Source organism: Trachymyrmex septentrionalis, unplaced genomic scaffold (genome assembly GCF_001594115.1).
Source record: "Trachymyrmex septentrionalis isolate Tsep2-gDNA-1 unplaced genomic scaffold, Tsep1.0 scaffold50, whole genome shotgun sequence".
Taxonomy (NCBI): Eukaryota; Metazoa; Arthropoda; class Insecta; order Hymenoptera; family Formicidae; genus Trachymyrmex; species Trachymyrmex septentrionalis.
The window spans coordinates 585,369-597,580 of record NW_017305673.1 but is presented as its reverse complement, the minus strand read 5'-3'; the positions used below and the strand labels follow the sequence as shown (position 1 = coordinate 597,580).

Below are 12,212 nucleotides of genomic sequence, written 5' to 3'. Positions count from 1 at the left end.
TTATTTATATCTAGTTATTTATATTTATGCACATTTGTTTTTATGCTTGACACTGTTAAATTAATTCAAATAGATCTGATCGCGTTGTTTGAAATCCTCCAAAAATGTTTGCACTTAAAATGAGATAAATATATATTTGGACATTGAAGAGATCAAAAAATTAAGCGAAGAGAGAGATGCTGAATACAAAAAGTCAGCAACGTGAATAGACCTATTATTTATATGTTATTCACTTAAAACCAACATTTAATGATAAATCATCATTAATTCAAATTTATTTATTTATTTTTCTATCATATTCAGTTATATTTTCTATCTTTAGAGCTTGTAATTGTTATTGAAAGTGATCTGTCGATTGAATTATATAATTCCTATTGACAATTTATTGGCAAAAAAATATATGTATATAGATATTAGTTAAATGTTAGGGATGTATGTTGTGGGTCAATATTGGGTTTACTTGAATTGAATCTATTAATTAATAAATTATGAACGGGATTAATTGTAAGTACATACCTAAAACGCGGATACAGCTCCAGTCTTAGGACTTAGGCTTCCCTCTGTTGGGAATATCGGGATCGATCGTGCTGCAATCGTGTTGACTTGACACGTCAAACTGTGTCTTCGTGGTGCTCACGTCTTGCCGCGTCCTTGTCGTTAGTAATGACGTTTAAGTGCGATTTTCTAACATTAGTGCAAAGTGTTTATCTGTGCGGGACGGGCGTATAAATATAATCCCGATGATCCCGATTGTTTATTTACTGTTACATACAAACGGTACGTCGTCGTAGAACATTCGTCGTTCTGCAACAGTATAGAGGTGTAGAGGTTAGAAATCTGCGTGCTCCACATACCGCATACGGCATACGTATTTCGCTCGTGTTTGTCGACGTTTTCTTTTTCCCATTTTTCCGCGGGCACGCGTTGTTCAGCTTGTCATAAGCGAGGAAGGATCAGCTGACCAGGAACGTACCGAGCCTAGGCGATGAGATGATCATTGGCAGTCGTTAAACCTGGTCGATTTGACGGTGCCTAGAGATCGACAATGGCAAAATTCAGGATGTTACCGCGCACGTCGCGCATCGTGGCCCTCTGCTCGGCTGCGAATTTCATAAACGCCGCTGACAGGGTCATCATGCCCATCGCCATTGTGCTGATGACCGACGAGTTTAAGTGGAACCTGTACTGGCAGGGATGGATACTGTCTGCGTTTGCTTTCGGATATTTCACTAGTCAGGTAGACGATTCGTACGTTTTGTGTCACCGCTAATGGAAATGCAGCGTCTATAATGTGTCATTATCTCCTTCAAGATCATCGGCGCGAGCACAGCGAGTCGTTTTGGCTGCAAAACTGTACTTATGCTAGCGGTTTTGCTATGGTCCATTAGTACGGTCATCACACCGTTACTAGCACAGTCGGTGCCATTACTCATACTTTGTAGGGTGGTTCTAGGACTAGGAGAAGGATTAGGTAAGGATAAAGGAGGAATGGAACATTTCGGAGCAGATGTGAGGTCTGTTATTCTTTGAAAAGTGTTTTGAATTGGTATATATGATGCAATAAGTTGGAGTGAAATAAATTTAGTTATTTCACTCCAACTTATTGCAACCATTGCAGTATATACCAATTCAAAACATTACTATATTTATTTCACTCCAATTTATTGTTCCATTTTACACCTGCAGTTCAAAACATTCTTTGAAAAAGAACAGACTTGAGACCTGTTTTTCCTCTCCAAGTTAAAAGATGAACAATGCAAAAAGTTGCTAAACAAAAACAAAGGCCTATTCTTTTTACCTATTTATAAACTTCTTTATATGGTTTATCTTTCCACTTTTTGTATAAAGAAAACATTAAAATAAAAAATAAATAATGCTAATTTAGCTAAAAAAAAAAAACAGGCCATTCTGAGATTAGGAGTTAACTTGAGATTGTTTGTAGGCCTACCAGTAATATTTCATTTATTCGCACATAATGTTCCTGTGGAAGAAAGATCACGCGCTTTTGGCTATCTAGTAGCTGCTGGTTCTGTTGGCCAAGTGGTCGCATCTGTTGTAAGTCTCATTTTACTCTCAAAATGTGCATTAAATTATAAAAAAAATTATATTTTACAAATCGTACGTCTTTCCATTCGTTAGGTATGTTCCCACTTGGCGTGGCAAACTGGATTTTATTTATTTGGGACAATAGGTATCGTATGGACAGTGTTGTGGCTGATGCTGTATCAGGAAACTAATTCTCAAGATGAGATTCCGTTATTTGTTCCTAAAGTAAACTTCTGCTCGACATTTAATTTATTTTCAATTCTATCTTTGGTATTGATGTTTCATAATTGATTGATAGGTAGCTCAAAATAGAAGCTTACGTTGGACTGAGTTTATTGCTCACTGGCCCCTGTGGGCTTTGTATATAGCACATTTTGCGATGAATTGGAGTAATTATATAATAATGCAGTGGCTGCCAACTTATTTGGCAAGAAACTTATCTGCGAATACGGAGAGTATTAGTTTGACAGCCCTCCCTTATATCGTTAATTCTCTCATTGGTATTGGTAAGTATATATAATTATATATATTTCAACTTTGTTTTAAATATTTTTCAAAACTATCCTCTTTTCTTCACAGTTGCTGGTCACAGTGCTGACACTTTGATACAAAAAAGATGGTCTGTTTTGTCTGTTAGAAGATTAATGACAAACATAGGCCTAATAGGACCAGGTGCTTTTCTATTAGCTTTCTGTGCTGTAGATAATCTGCTTGCTGCAGTCGTGTATGTATAACAACATTAGTCTTATGTTTTCTATTTTTTTCTATGTTTGATTTTTTTCTCTATGAAATTATTATCTTATAGCTTTGTTTCGATATCTATGGGCCTCTGTGCGTGCAATTCAGCCGGACATTTAAGTAATCACGCGGATATAGCTCCGAATCATGCGGGAATTACATTTGCAGTTTCAAATACAATTGTACGCATGTTTTTACTTAACAATAAGTCAACACCGATATGATTGCCGTAAAGTTGACTACATTATCTGTGTCGTGTATATCTTAATTTTCAGGCAACAGTACCTGGAATTCTTTGTGGACCATTGACAGCTGAATTAGTAACTGCCTCGCACGGTTGGTGGATGCCAGTTTTCGTGTTAGCGGCAGCGATTAATTTCACCGGGGCTATAATATACCAAAGCCATAGTTCAGCGCTTCCAGTGTTGTGATATGCTCTATCTCTCATCCAGCGATTATTTGTTATTGAAAAGAAGGAAGAGGTTGTAAAGTGTTTGTTTCAAAACACTGAGATGCCTGTTTGCTTTTAGATCATTTTGAATGATTCCCAATGAGGTAGCTACGAACGTTTACCAGAATGTTGGTGTGATGCATCGCGTATCGGCCAGTCGAAGACATATCATGATGCTTTATTTATATCTTAAATAAATTTTTATTATCTTTTTTGAGGCAACAAAGTGTGATTTTGACAGACAGTGCCATAACTTGATGGAAAGAATGGAATTATTTGAAAAAATAATTGAGAAATGCAAGACACATTTATGAAACTCATCATACACCTTAATCAATATATGTATTGTATCACTCAAGAATTAGCGGAAAACATTTTGTGATTGTTATAATAAAAATTAAAATTTTTAGTTATGTGGTTAGGATATAAAATGTATATTTTATAAAACTTAAGACTGTACATAGAAGAAATTTTAACTTTCACATTTATATATTTTTTAAAATATTTTAGCACATAGGAGAGATAATCTGTTCACTCACGTATTGTAAGAACTGGAAAATGAGAACAAGACTTACGAAATGATAAAATTTCAAACAATTTAAAATATAATTTAGTAATGTTTATATATAAAAATAAATATATATTAATGAATATTTCTGCCACGTACAGCAGATATTATAAAGATAAGTCCTTTCTCAAGTATTCCGACTGCAATATTTGCGACAGCGTGTCTCTCGATAAATTTTCGTTTAATCCCATTTTAATGCAGGCGTTATCTTGCAAATTTGTTGCGCTCGAGTGTCTCCGAATATTGAAAGATTTCGCATCGACCGCTTTCGTCGGTCGTATATCGTTATATAATTCCGTATTCTCGAGAGACATATCATGAATTCTTCTATTCTCTTGGGTAGTATCAACGGATGTCACTTGTGTTGCAGTATTCGAGTAAGAGTGATATACATCATCTTCGCTTGCGTAATTTTCCGAATCGTAGTCATCACTGTGTCTTTCGAAATTTTCATACAACATGTGCGGTCCAATATTATGATTCGCTAGAATATTTTCAATATCGCTTACAGATGGTTTTACACTTTGAGAATATTCTTCCTTTTTCTCTTCGATGCCGCATGATTTGTGAATATTATCAGTGTGATGTTGTAGATACTCCTCGATGGAAGATCTTATCTTCGCTCTTATTCTACTTTCATCTGTAAACTTTGGCTTCATTATATCTGTAACAACTGTATCTTGTTTCTTATTTGATGCAATTATATTGTGATCTTTGTATGGTGATTGTATGGTTGATCTTTTATCAACGGGGATGTCATACTCGTGCGCTTCAGTGCGTTTAGACTGCTTTTTCGCAGTATAATTCGATGAGACGAAATTCTTATTTAATTGTTTATCCGTTAAAATATTTTCCACACCTTCGTCGAATCGTATCCTTGCCATATCTTTATCAATTGTTTTACTATCTTCGTTTTTCAGAATAGAAAATGCTGATTTAGTCCTCGCTTTTCTGTCGGGAAAGATTAAGTTTCTTATAATTTCAGCTTGTTCCCGTAAACTTGGCTTGCTCGTTTTGAGAACATTATTCGCGCTTTTGTGCAAGTAACGATTCGCCTTGGGATCCATGTAATTTCTCTGAACTCTGTCTATCTCGCACGTCATCTTCTCTAGTATCTCGTACAGTTTTTTCGTTTGGACACTGTCAATGCGATTCTTACCCTTCTTCCAATCTTTTTCTCCTCGTAACTCTTGCCACGCAGACTTTACTTTCTCCACTTCGTGATCTATGTCTTGCTCGACTGAGGTATAAACGATCGAATTGTATAATTTTTTAAAATTATAATTTAAATAATATAAAAGGTATTAAAAACAACATTTGAAGAGCGAACGAAGTTATTCGATAAAAGCATAGAAATTTACATTCATTGTCAACTTGTTTGTTTAGTATCCTCGACGGATTCTCTCCACCAAGTATTGGAAGGCAAGTATTTTTCATCGGAGAAGAATTCGTTACATACAAATCTGGATCATTTGTCACGAAATCGATATGTGACTTCAATTCCGGCAAGACAGCGGATGATTTCCGTTCCATAAAATCTATATAATAAATATACACTAATAAAAAATGTAGAATATCTTGGAATTAAATATTTTTATCTGTGAGTATCCAAATATTTCCATCTGTGTTTTAAAATTTACAATACTGAAAATTTAATAGTGACGTAGACTATAAATTTTCAATACTGGCAGTAAATTTTGGAATACTGTATTTTTATGTAACCTGTATTTTTACCGATTATGTAAATCTTAAAACGTGTAATAATTTAAAAATTCGAGTGGACGAAGAGACAATATTTAATTTAATTAGCTTCATACCTGTTTTAGAATGAATTTGCGCAGAGCTATTTTTACGCCACAAAATAGTCTGAGACGTTAACGGACGTGATTGTTCAGTATTAACAAACGGAGTAAATTCGTAGATGAAATTGCTTGTCGCCGAAATTCTTTTTGTGGAATGTACAGGTAATCTTTTTCCCTGCTTTGTTATATTTTCCGCTATCTGTCTCGAAAAATATTCTTATTAATATTTAATCAGCATTAACAAATTTGTAACTAGCATTCTTGAAATAAATTAAAAAAAGACTATTGTATAATGATTCCAAGAACGACATTAAAAAGAACCTATTTTAATCTATTATAGACGTCACTGTGTCATCTTTTATTATAAGTTTGTTATTTTTAGCTGAATTTTTTTTGCATAGCTTATCTTTCCTCTTTTTCTCTTTAACATGAAAAGAAAAAGCGGGAAGATGAGATTCAACTAAAATAGGAGGGGCCTATCACTCTGCTATTTGAGATGTAAATTATATGTATATCTTTTGGCGATATATATTAATTATGGATCTCAATAAATTTTTAAATAAATAGAAAAACGTACAATATCGCGTTTTACTTTAGTTCCTACGATATCCTTGTTAAAGAGTTTTGCTTTATTCAAGACAGCATTGGTTTGTAATTTTTGACTTCCATCCAATTTATTATAATAAGAATTCAGGTTATTCTTATTTTGATCGCCATGCGCCTTTAAATCCCGTGGAAATTGCCGAAATTTCTCATCATAGATTTTAACAAGACTCGTTCTGTATGGATTAAAAAATTTTATATATAAATTGAAATCAACGTGTACTATCGTTTACAAGAAGATAGAAATTTTACTTTGTATAAGTATCCATGCAAATCTGTTCCTCTGAGCACAGTTTATTTCCATTCTTGTCCACTCTGTTACGATTAGCCGTTCTTTTGGTCTTCTTTTGATTATATTGACGTGATTTTTTGATACTGCAAATTAATTCATGTCATATATAATTATGTATATGTTTAAACGCATATATGATCTCTTTTTCTCACTTCGTTCCGGAGAGAGAAGTTAATTTGCATTTTAGTACGTCCGCGTGCTCTAGCAATGCCTTCTCCCGTTCTGCTCTTTCCACGAAAACAGACAGGGCGTTAATTCTATTATACTCCTCACAATTTTGTGTCTTGACACGGGCAGTATTTAGATTCACGGCGAAAGGGAATAAGGCATAATAAGAATACGAAATGGTTTTGATTTAAAAATTGATGTGTCTTGAATTTTACTTCTCAAATTGTGTTTCGCGAAACTATATAGTACGATTTTCAGACAGACAAAAAAAAATGTATATTATTTTTATATGTATATTTTTAGCAAATCTATTAAAAGCAACGCTTGGATGAAAATGAGAAAATCGCCGACCGCGTATTACGTGTTGCACATTGACGTAACCTTTCCAACTTCATTCATATTTGATCATAAAAAAATATCAAAATCGATATCCGATTTCATCTAAAAAAACATTAAAATATCATCAATGGAGGGAATTCGGATATACATTCATTCGTTTGAAGAAAAAAAAAAAACAAAAGGCTTTGTAGTTTTATTTATCAGTCTTTATTCGTATAACTAATCGACAGATCAAAATATATTTATATTATTTTTAAATATATATATATATATATATATGTAAAGAGATGTTAACGATACAGAGCTATACGCTCGAGCGCCTCGAGCGTTCTCGATAGTTTATCACTGATATAATTCGAGACACAAGGAAAAAATCTTGCGTTTTCTTTTTATCGAATCGGCCATGCATTTTCGGATCGTGGATTGCGTAAAAGCTAAATCAAGTCCAGCTTGATTCTTTTGTGCGGCTTCTTTATTCCGCTGCGTAGGAAAGAGCGCGAGCGTAAGCGGTAAATACATTGCACGATATTGCGTATACGATTTTCTATCAAATGTATCCATTTCGTTTTAGAAATCTCTCTCGCAATTAGTCCTCGACACCTCCACGAAAGAGAACGCACACAATTGTTCAACAAGAGAGATTCGCTTATCCAGATTATTGTACAAAGAATATATACGGATGCATTCGAGTCTACGAGCTTGCGAGCTTCTAAAACGGCGGTCACTCGGACACGCGGTGGCGGAAGGAGTAATAAAAAAGTACGAAGGAAGAATCAAGCTGACACGAGGAAAACATAAAGGACTAAGACAAAGGAGATAGATAGATAAAGAAAGAGAGTGTGTGTGAGAGAGAGAGAGAGAGAAAGAGAGAGAGAGAGAGGATATGCACACTATCGGTTCCTTCGCCGTTTTGGCGAAAATCAGGAAATTTTGACAAGGCTCATGATGCCGCAAACAGTGCACATAACTCGACCAGGAATCGATTCTGATCCACTAAAACGATATTGCGAGGAGTCTCAAAAAATTTTCAGAGATTGTAGGAAATAAATAACGCGCGAGTACACACAAAAAGATATCATTCTATATATTGTTAAGAAAAGTGATTAATCATATTTACTTTCTTTTAAGTAACAGTTATCTTAAACAAAGAATATTTTCTTTATAATAATCTTAAAATGTATACTTGTTACAAAAAATTAAAAAAATTAAATTAAAAAAAAACTTATTATGTACTTAAAACAGGAATTTTATTTTCTTTTGAAGAATATTATAAAATTAATTGAAGAATCGACTTTATGTAATAAGAAAATTGAATGTTTTAATAAATTAAAGTAATCTCGATTGAAACGTTAAATTAACTACGAATATATTTCAAATGATGCTTGTAATGAACTTATGATAGAGTTGTGGATATATGAACTTTGAAATATTCAAAACAAATAATTTTTATTTGCATACAGTATGTATTTTTCTGTGTGTAAGTATGTATGTTGTGACATTTGAATTGCATATAGAAATAAAAAAAAACTGAAGTAAAATTGACATAAGCTTTAATAGAAATCTTTATGTTTTTAAGAGCTTATATGAATAATCATCGAAATACATCAAAGTACATTTAATATATATATTTGAAAGCTCTTGCGCCACCGCGTATCTACTCTCTCGCTCGGCTCATAAAAAAATTCACATTTTCATTTGAATAACTTTCACTCAAAAATAATAATTAACTTCATATAAAACAGCTCTGTACATTAACGTAGCACCGTTTCCAGCATCTCGGACGTCGCCTCTTTACTTTATGAAACGAGTGAACTGAAAGAATCGTGAGAAATCTGTTCTGCGAAATCTCAATCTCCCGATCTCTTAAAATCAGGATTCCACTATTCCACAAAATTTTTGAATTCTTTCCTGATTTTTTATCGTTGGAAACATTTCTCTTTGTTCATTTTAACAAAAAAAGTCGACCGCCCTAATTATACGATTTTTCCGTCTTGGAATCGCAATGAATAGAAACGGAAATACGAAGAGAGAAACGACGAGGAGGAGAAATTGTTTAGCAGTTCGAAGATCAATTTCGAACGGGGAGATTGGGAGATCGTAATTGCGCCAAGTGGATTCCAGACATTTTTCCTTCGAATTCACTCCTTTCCTCGTAGACTTTTTAGTCTATAAAATGTAGACGTAATAAATTGATCATCGATCCTCTCTCCCTTTACGCCTGCACCCGCGAGGCCGCGCGCGTGCCACCAGCGCGATCCTCTAGCGGGCAACTATTTTGACATCTATTAGCGTCTTCTCCGGACTACTAGTTCTGCTGTTTGCCGGCCTCATGGGGCAACACGACGCGCTTCGTGAGATCCGGCGGCGCGTCGTAGCTCTGAGAGCCGCGATCGTCGCCGCGGTCCAGGGTCAGCAGGCTCCTCGACGGACTCGGCGAGATCAGGCATTCGTGAATGAAGCTGCACACCGTGTTCACGTAGACGTCGCGGTAGGTCGTGTAGTGCTTGACATGCGGCGAATTGGTGAACAGGACGAGCTGCACCCTCACACCCCTCTCGGCCCTCCGACTGGCGAACTTCTCGACGTCCTGATGAAAGACAGAATCTCTCGTGTAACAAGATTCTTCTCATTACATCTAGGATTGTAATAATGATAAGGTACATTCAATTAAACTCTCTAATTTCAAAGGACATTAAAACTTTCAACATTTCACATTCAACATTCTTTTTTACGGCGCATTATCTTTATATTTCTACTTGTTTATTTATACAAATTATTTTGGCTCGGTAAAAATGTTGAATATCAATTTGACAAAAATTATTCAAATAACGTGATAATCACATTGCGTTAAATTAACATTCGAGTTGTGTGAAAAAAATTCAACGCCAATTTTAACAAATATGTTTTACTGTACAACAGTTACATTGCTGACTGTAAACGTCAATGTTACGTTACTGTTGGTTGTTTTATTGTGGAATTAGCATAAAAAAGTGGAAACTTACTGACGCTGGGATCAGAGTATCGCTATTGGAGTAAAGGAACAGCTGAGGCCAAGAATAAGCTTCCTCCGCGAGGGCGATCGGGTTCGTCGGAATAGGCGTTCTGCTGAAAGCCTGCGCAATTACCTGACGATCATAAATCGACATATAAACTGTACAGCGTCGGTACAGCTCTGAAATGATCCGATCTATGGACATGATATGGTACGCCGCCCTGACAAACATACGTTTGCGATGAGATCGTGTCGGACGTGTTCGGCAATTAATGAAGATTACGATCGTTTCATGCTGGCTTAATGTTCATTGAGACAATGAGAATCACGGAGTGTCAACATGTTGTTCGTTTACCTCGAAGAACCAGAGTACGGAGAGGAAGAACGTGATGACGAATGACATCGGCAGGTTCGTGAGGGGGTTACCACCGATAATCGCGCTGATTGCCTTGAAAAGTGCTGTTAGTCTTCTCTCACCGGGTGCGCTGTCGAATATCACTCCCCTGACCTGAAATTCCAGTCAGAAATTCTTATATGTCGATATAGCAAATAAAATAATTTTATAGGATAATTATTCTGTACACATTCTCTATCTTCTCTACTTTAAATGCTTTACAATTTGTGTCTGGAACAAAATATATAATATAAAATGTACACGGAGAGAATTTTTTCTTAGAGTTTACCTCGAAGATATGGTAGTTTTGGGACAACATAAGGGAGTTTTTGCATTAACGTGGATCCAGATACGATAAACGCTAAAGTCACGTTATCCTTTTCTTAATTAGTTATTAAGAAGAGGATAATTTATTAATAAAACTACAATATAAAAATAAAATACAATAAAATATAAAATAAATTTGATTAATTTTACTGAAGTGCATTAAAAATCTTTAAAATATTGTGTACCACAACTACCATATTTTCAGGGTGAATTTTAAAAGATAATTCTCTCCGTGTGGAATACATAATTTTATACGATATACATTTTTGTATGTGTGACTGCATTTTAAGGTACATTTTATGTTAATATTTTTAATTCTTTAATTCTTTTTTTTTCGTATTACACAATCCAGCAAACTTCAATTAATAAAGTAACATAACTATTAGTTACAAGATTCCTACTCAATAATATGACTGTTTATAATATAATTTATAATATAATAATTTATAACAAGTGTTATATTACAATTTGTCGAGTGGGAAATAATAATTAACAGTTATGTTACTGTTAATTGTTACATACTTTCTGGATTGTGTAATGAGAGAAATAATAGAGGAATCGGAATGCAAATATATATAAAATATACACTAAAATACATCGTGAAATACATTAATACATACAGCGTACATAAAAAATCATGACATATATTGTAAGTAGAAATTGTAAGTAGAAATAAATGTAAAATTTGAAAAAAAAAGAGATCTAACGCAAATTGCAATACATGACTGTCTTGTGTGTGATTCAAAATTTAGTTCAATTAAAATTCAAAATAGACTTCTCTATATAATTTTATACATTTAAAACACGAAAAACGTTTAAAGGGCTAAAAACACCCCCGCATATGTAAAGTATAATTCTACGCAGTATAAATTATACTTAATGTAGTAATTATGCTAAGTATAATTATGTACAGCATACTATTATAATTCTGACACGAATTGCAGATTGTCTAGCGGACTTGACGTAAAGAGATTTTCGTCGCGACGAGACGTCTACCTTGAACGGAGTATTAGCCCTCTGCATCGCGAGGCTGATGTGCTGATACAGGAACGCTCCGCCGTTGCTGAAGACGTGAAAGAATATGGGATGCTCGTCCAGCCGCTCGTCGGTGATCACCTGCAGCAACCGCTTGCCGATGTAAGGCATCTTGTCCCGGCGCCAGAACAGGTATTCCACCGGCGCTGTGTAACGCAGCGTGATGCAACTACGAGTATATATACGAGAATGCAACGCGAAAATTAATTATTATCAGGAGATTAATTGTATTTCGAACGGCGTTGAGCAACATCGATCGCTCTTTGCGATCGAATTAATGGATTTGACACGAGCGTATCCGATGCGTCATGTTGTACTCGCAAAAATGGAGTATTTCCGGTTCTACATTACGGTATTGCATTTTCGATTTCAAGTATCCTCCGACCTCGCATTTCGCGAGACATTGCATTAGAAAGAAAATCCCGCTTTCGAATTCGATTCATGTAATAAAAATCGT

General features: G+C 34.9%; 3 protein-coding genes across 3 annotated transcripts in view; 1 reads left to right on the top strand and 2 right to left on the bottom strand.

The window, feature by feature from the left end:
• The first annotated feature begins 575 nt into the window (after positions 1 to 575).
• On the top strand, positions 576 to 3,841 carry LOC108751625 (sodium-dependent phosphate transport protein 1, chloroplastic-like). The gene is made up of 8 exons (XM_018491904.1): positions 576 to 1,237; positions 1,312 to 1,471; positions 1,943 to 2,055; positions 2,140 to 2,271; positions 2,345 to 2,552; positions 2,626 to 2,770; positions 2,852 to 2,966; positions 3,060 to 3,841. The coding sequence occupies exons 1-8, from the start codon at positions 1,046 to 1,048 to the stop codon at positions 3,213 to 3,215; spliced, it is 1,221 nt and encodes a 406-aa protein (XP_018347406.1). The 5' UTR covers positions 576 to 1,045; the 3' UTR covers positions 3,216 to 3,841.
• A 58-nt stretch (positions 3,842 to 3,899) lies between these two features.
• Positions 3,900 to 7,078, bottom strand: LOC108751592. Its single transcript, XM_018491847.1, has 6 exons — positions 6,653 to 7,078; positions 6,461 to 6,583; positions 6,183 to 6,384; positions 5,621 to 5,804; positions 5,165 to 5,341; positions 3,900 to 5,043 (listed from the first exon to the last, which is right to left on the bottom strand). The coding sequence occupies exons 2-6, from the start codon at positions 6,475 to 6,477 to the stop codon at positions 3,911 to 3,913; spliced, it is 1,713 nt and encodes a 570-aa protein (XP_018347349.1). The 5' UTR covers positions 6,478 to 6,583; positions 6,653 to 7,078; the 3' UTR covers positions 3,900 to 3,910.
• Positions 7,079 to 8,483: 1,405 nt separating this feature from the next.
• LOC108751591 (transmembrane protein 53) overlaps positions 8,484 to 12,212 on the bottom strand; it is a 4,438-nt gene continuing 709 nt past the window's right edge. The window contains 5 exon segments of the mRNA XM_018491846.1: positions 8,484 to 9,594; positions 10,010 to 10,220; positions 10,355 to 10,422; positions 10,424 to 10,507; positions 11,717 to 11,924. Of these exon segments, the coding sequence (XP_018347348.1) occupies positions 9,313 to 9,594; positions 10,010 to 10,220; positions 10,355 to 10,422; positions 10,424 to 10,507; positions 11,717 to 11,924 (853 nt within the window). The 3' untranslated portion in view covers positions 8,484 to 9,312.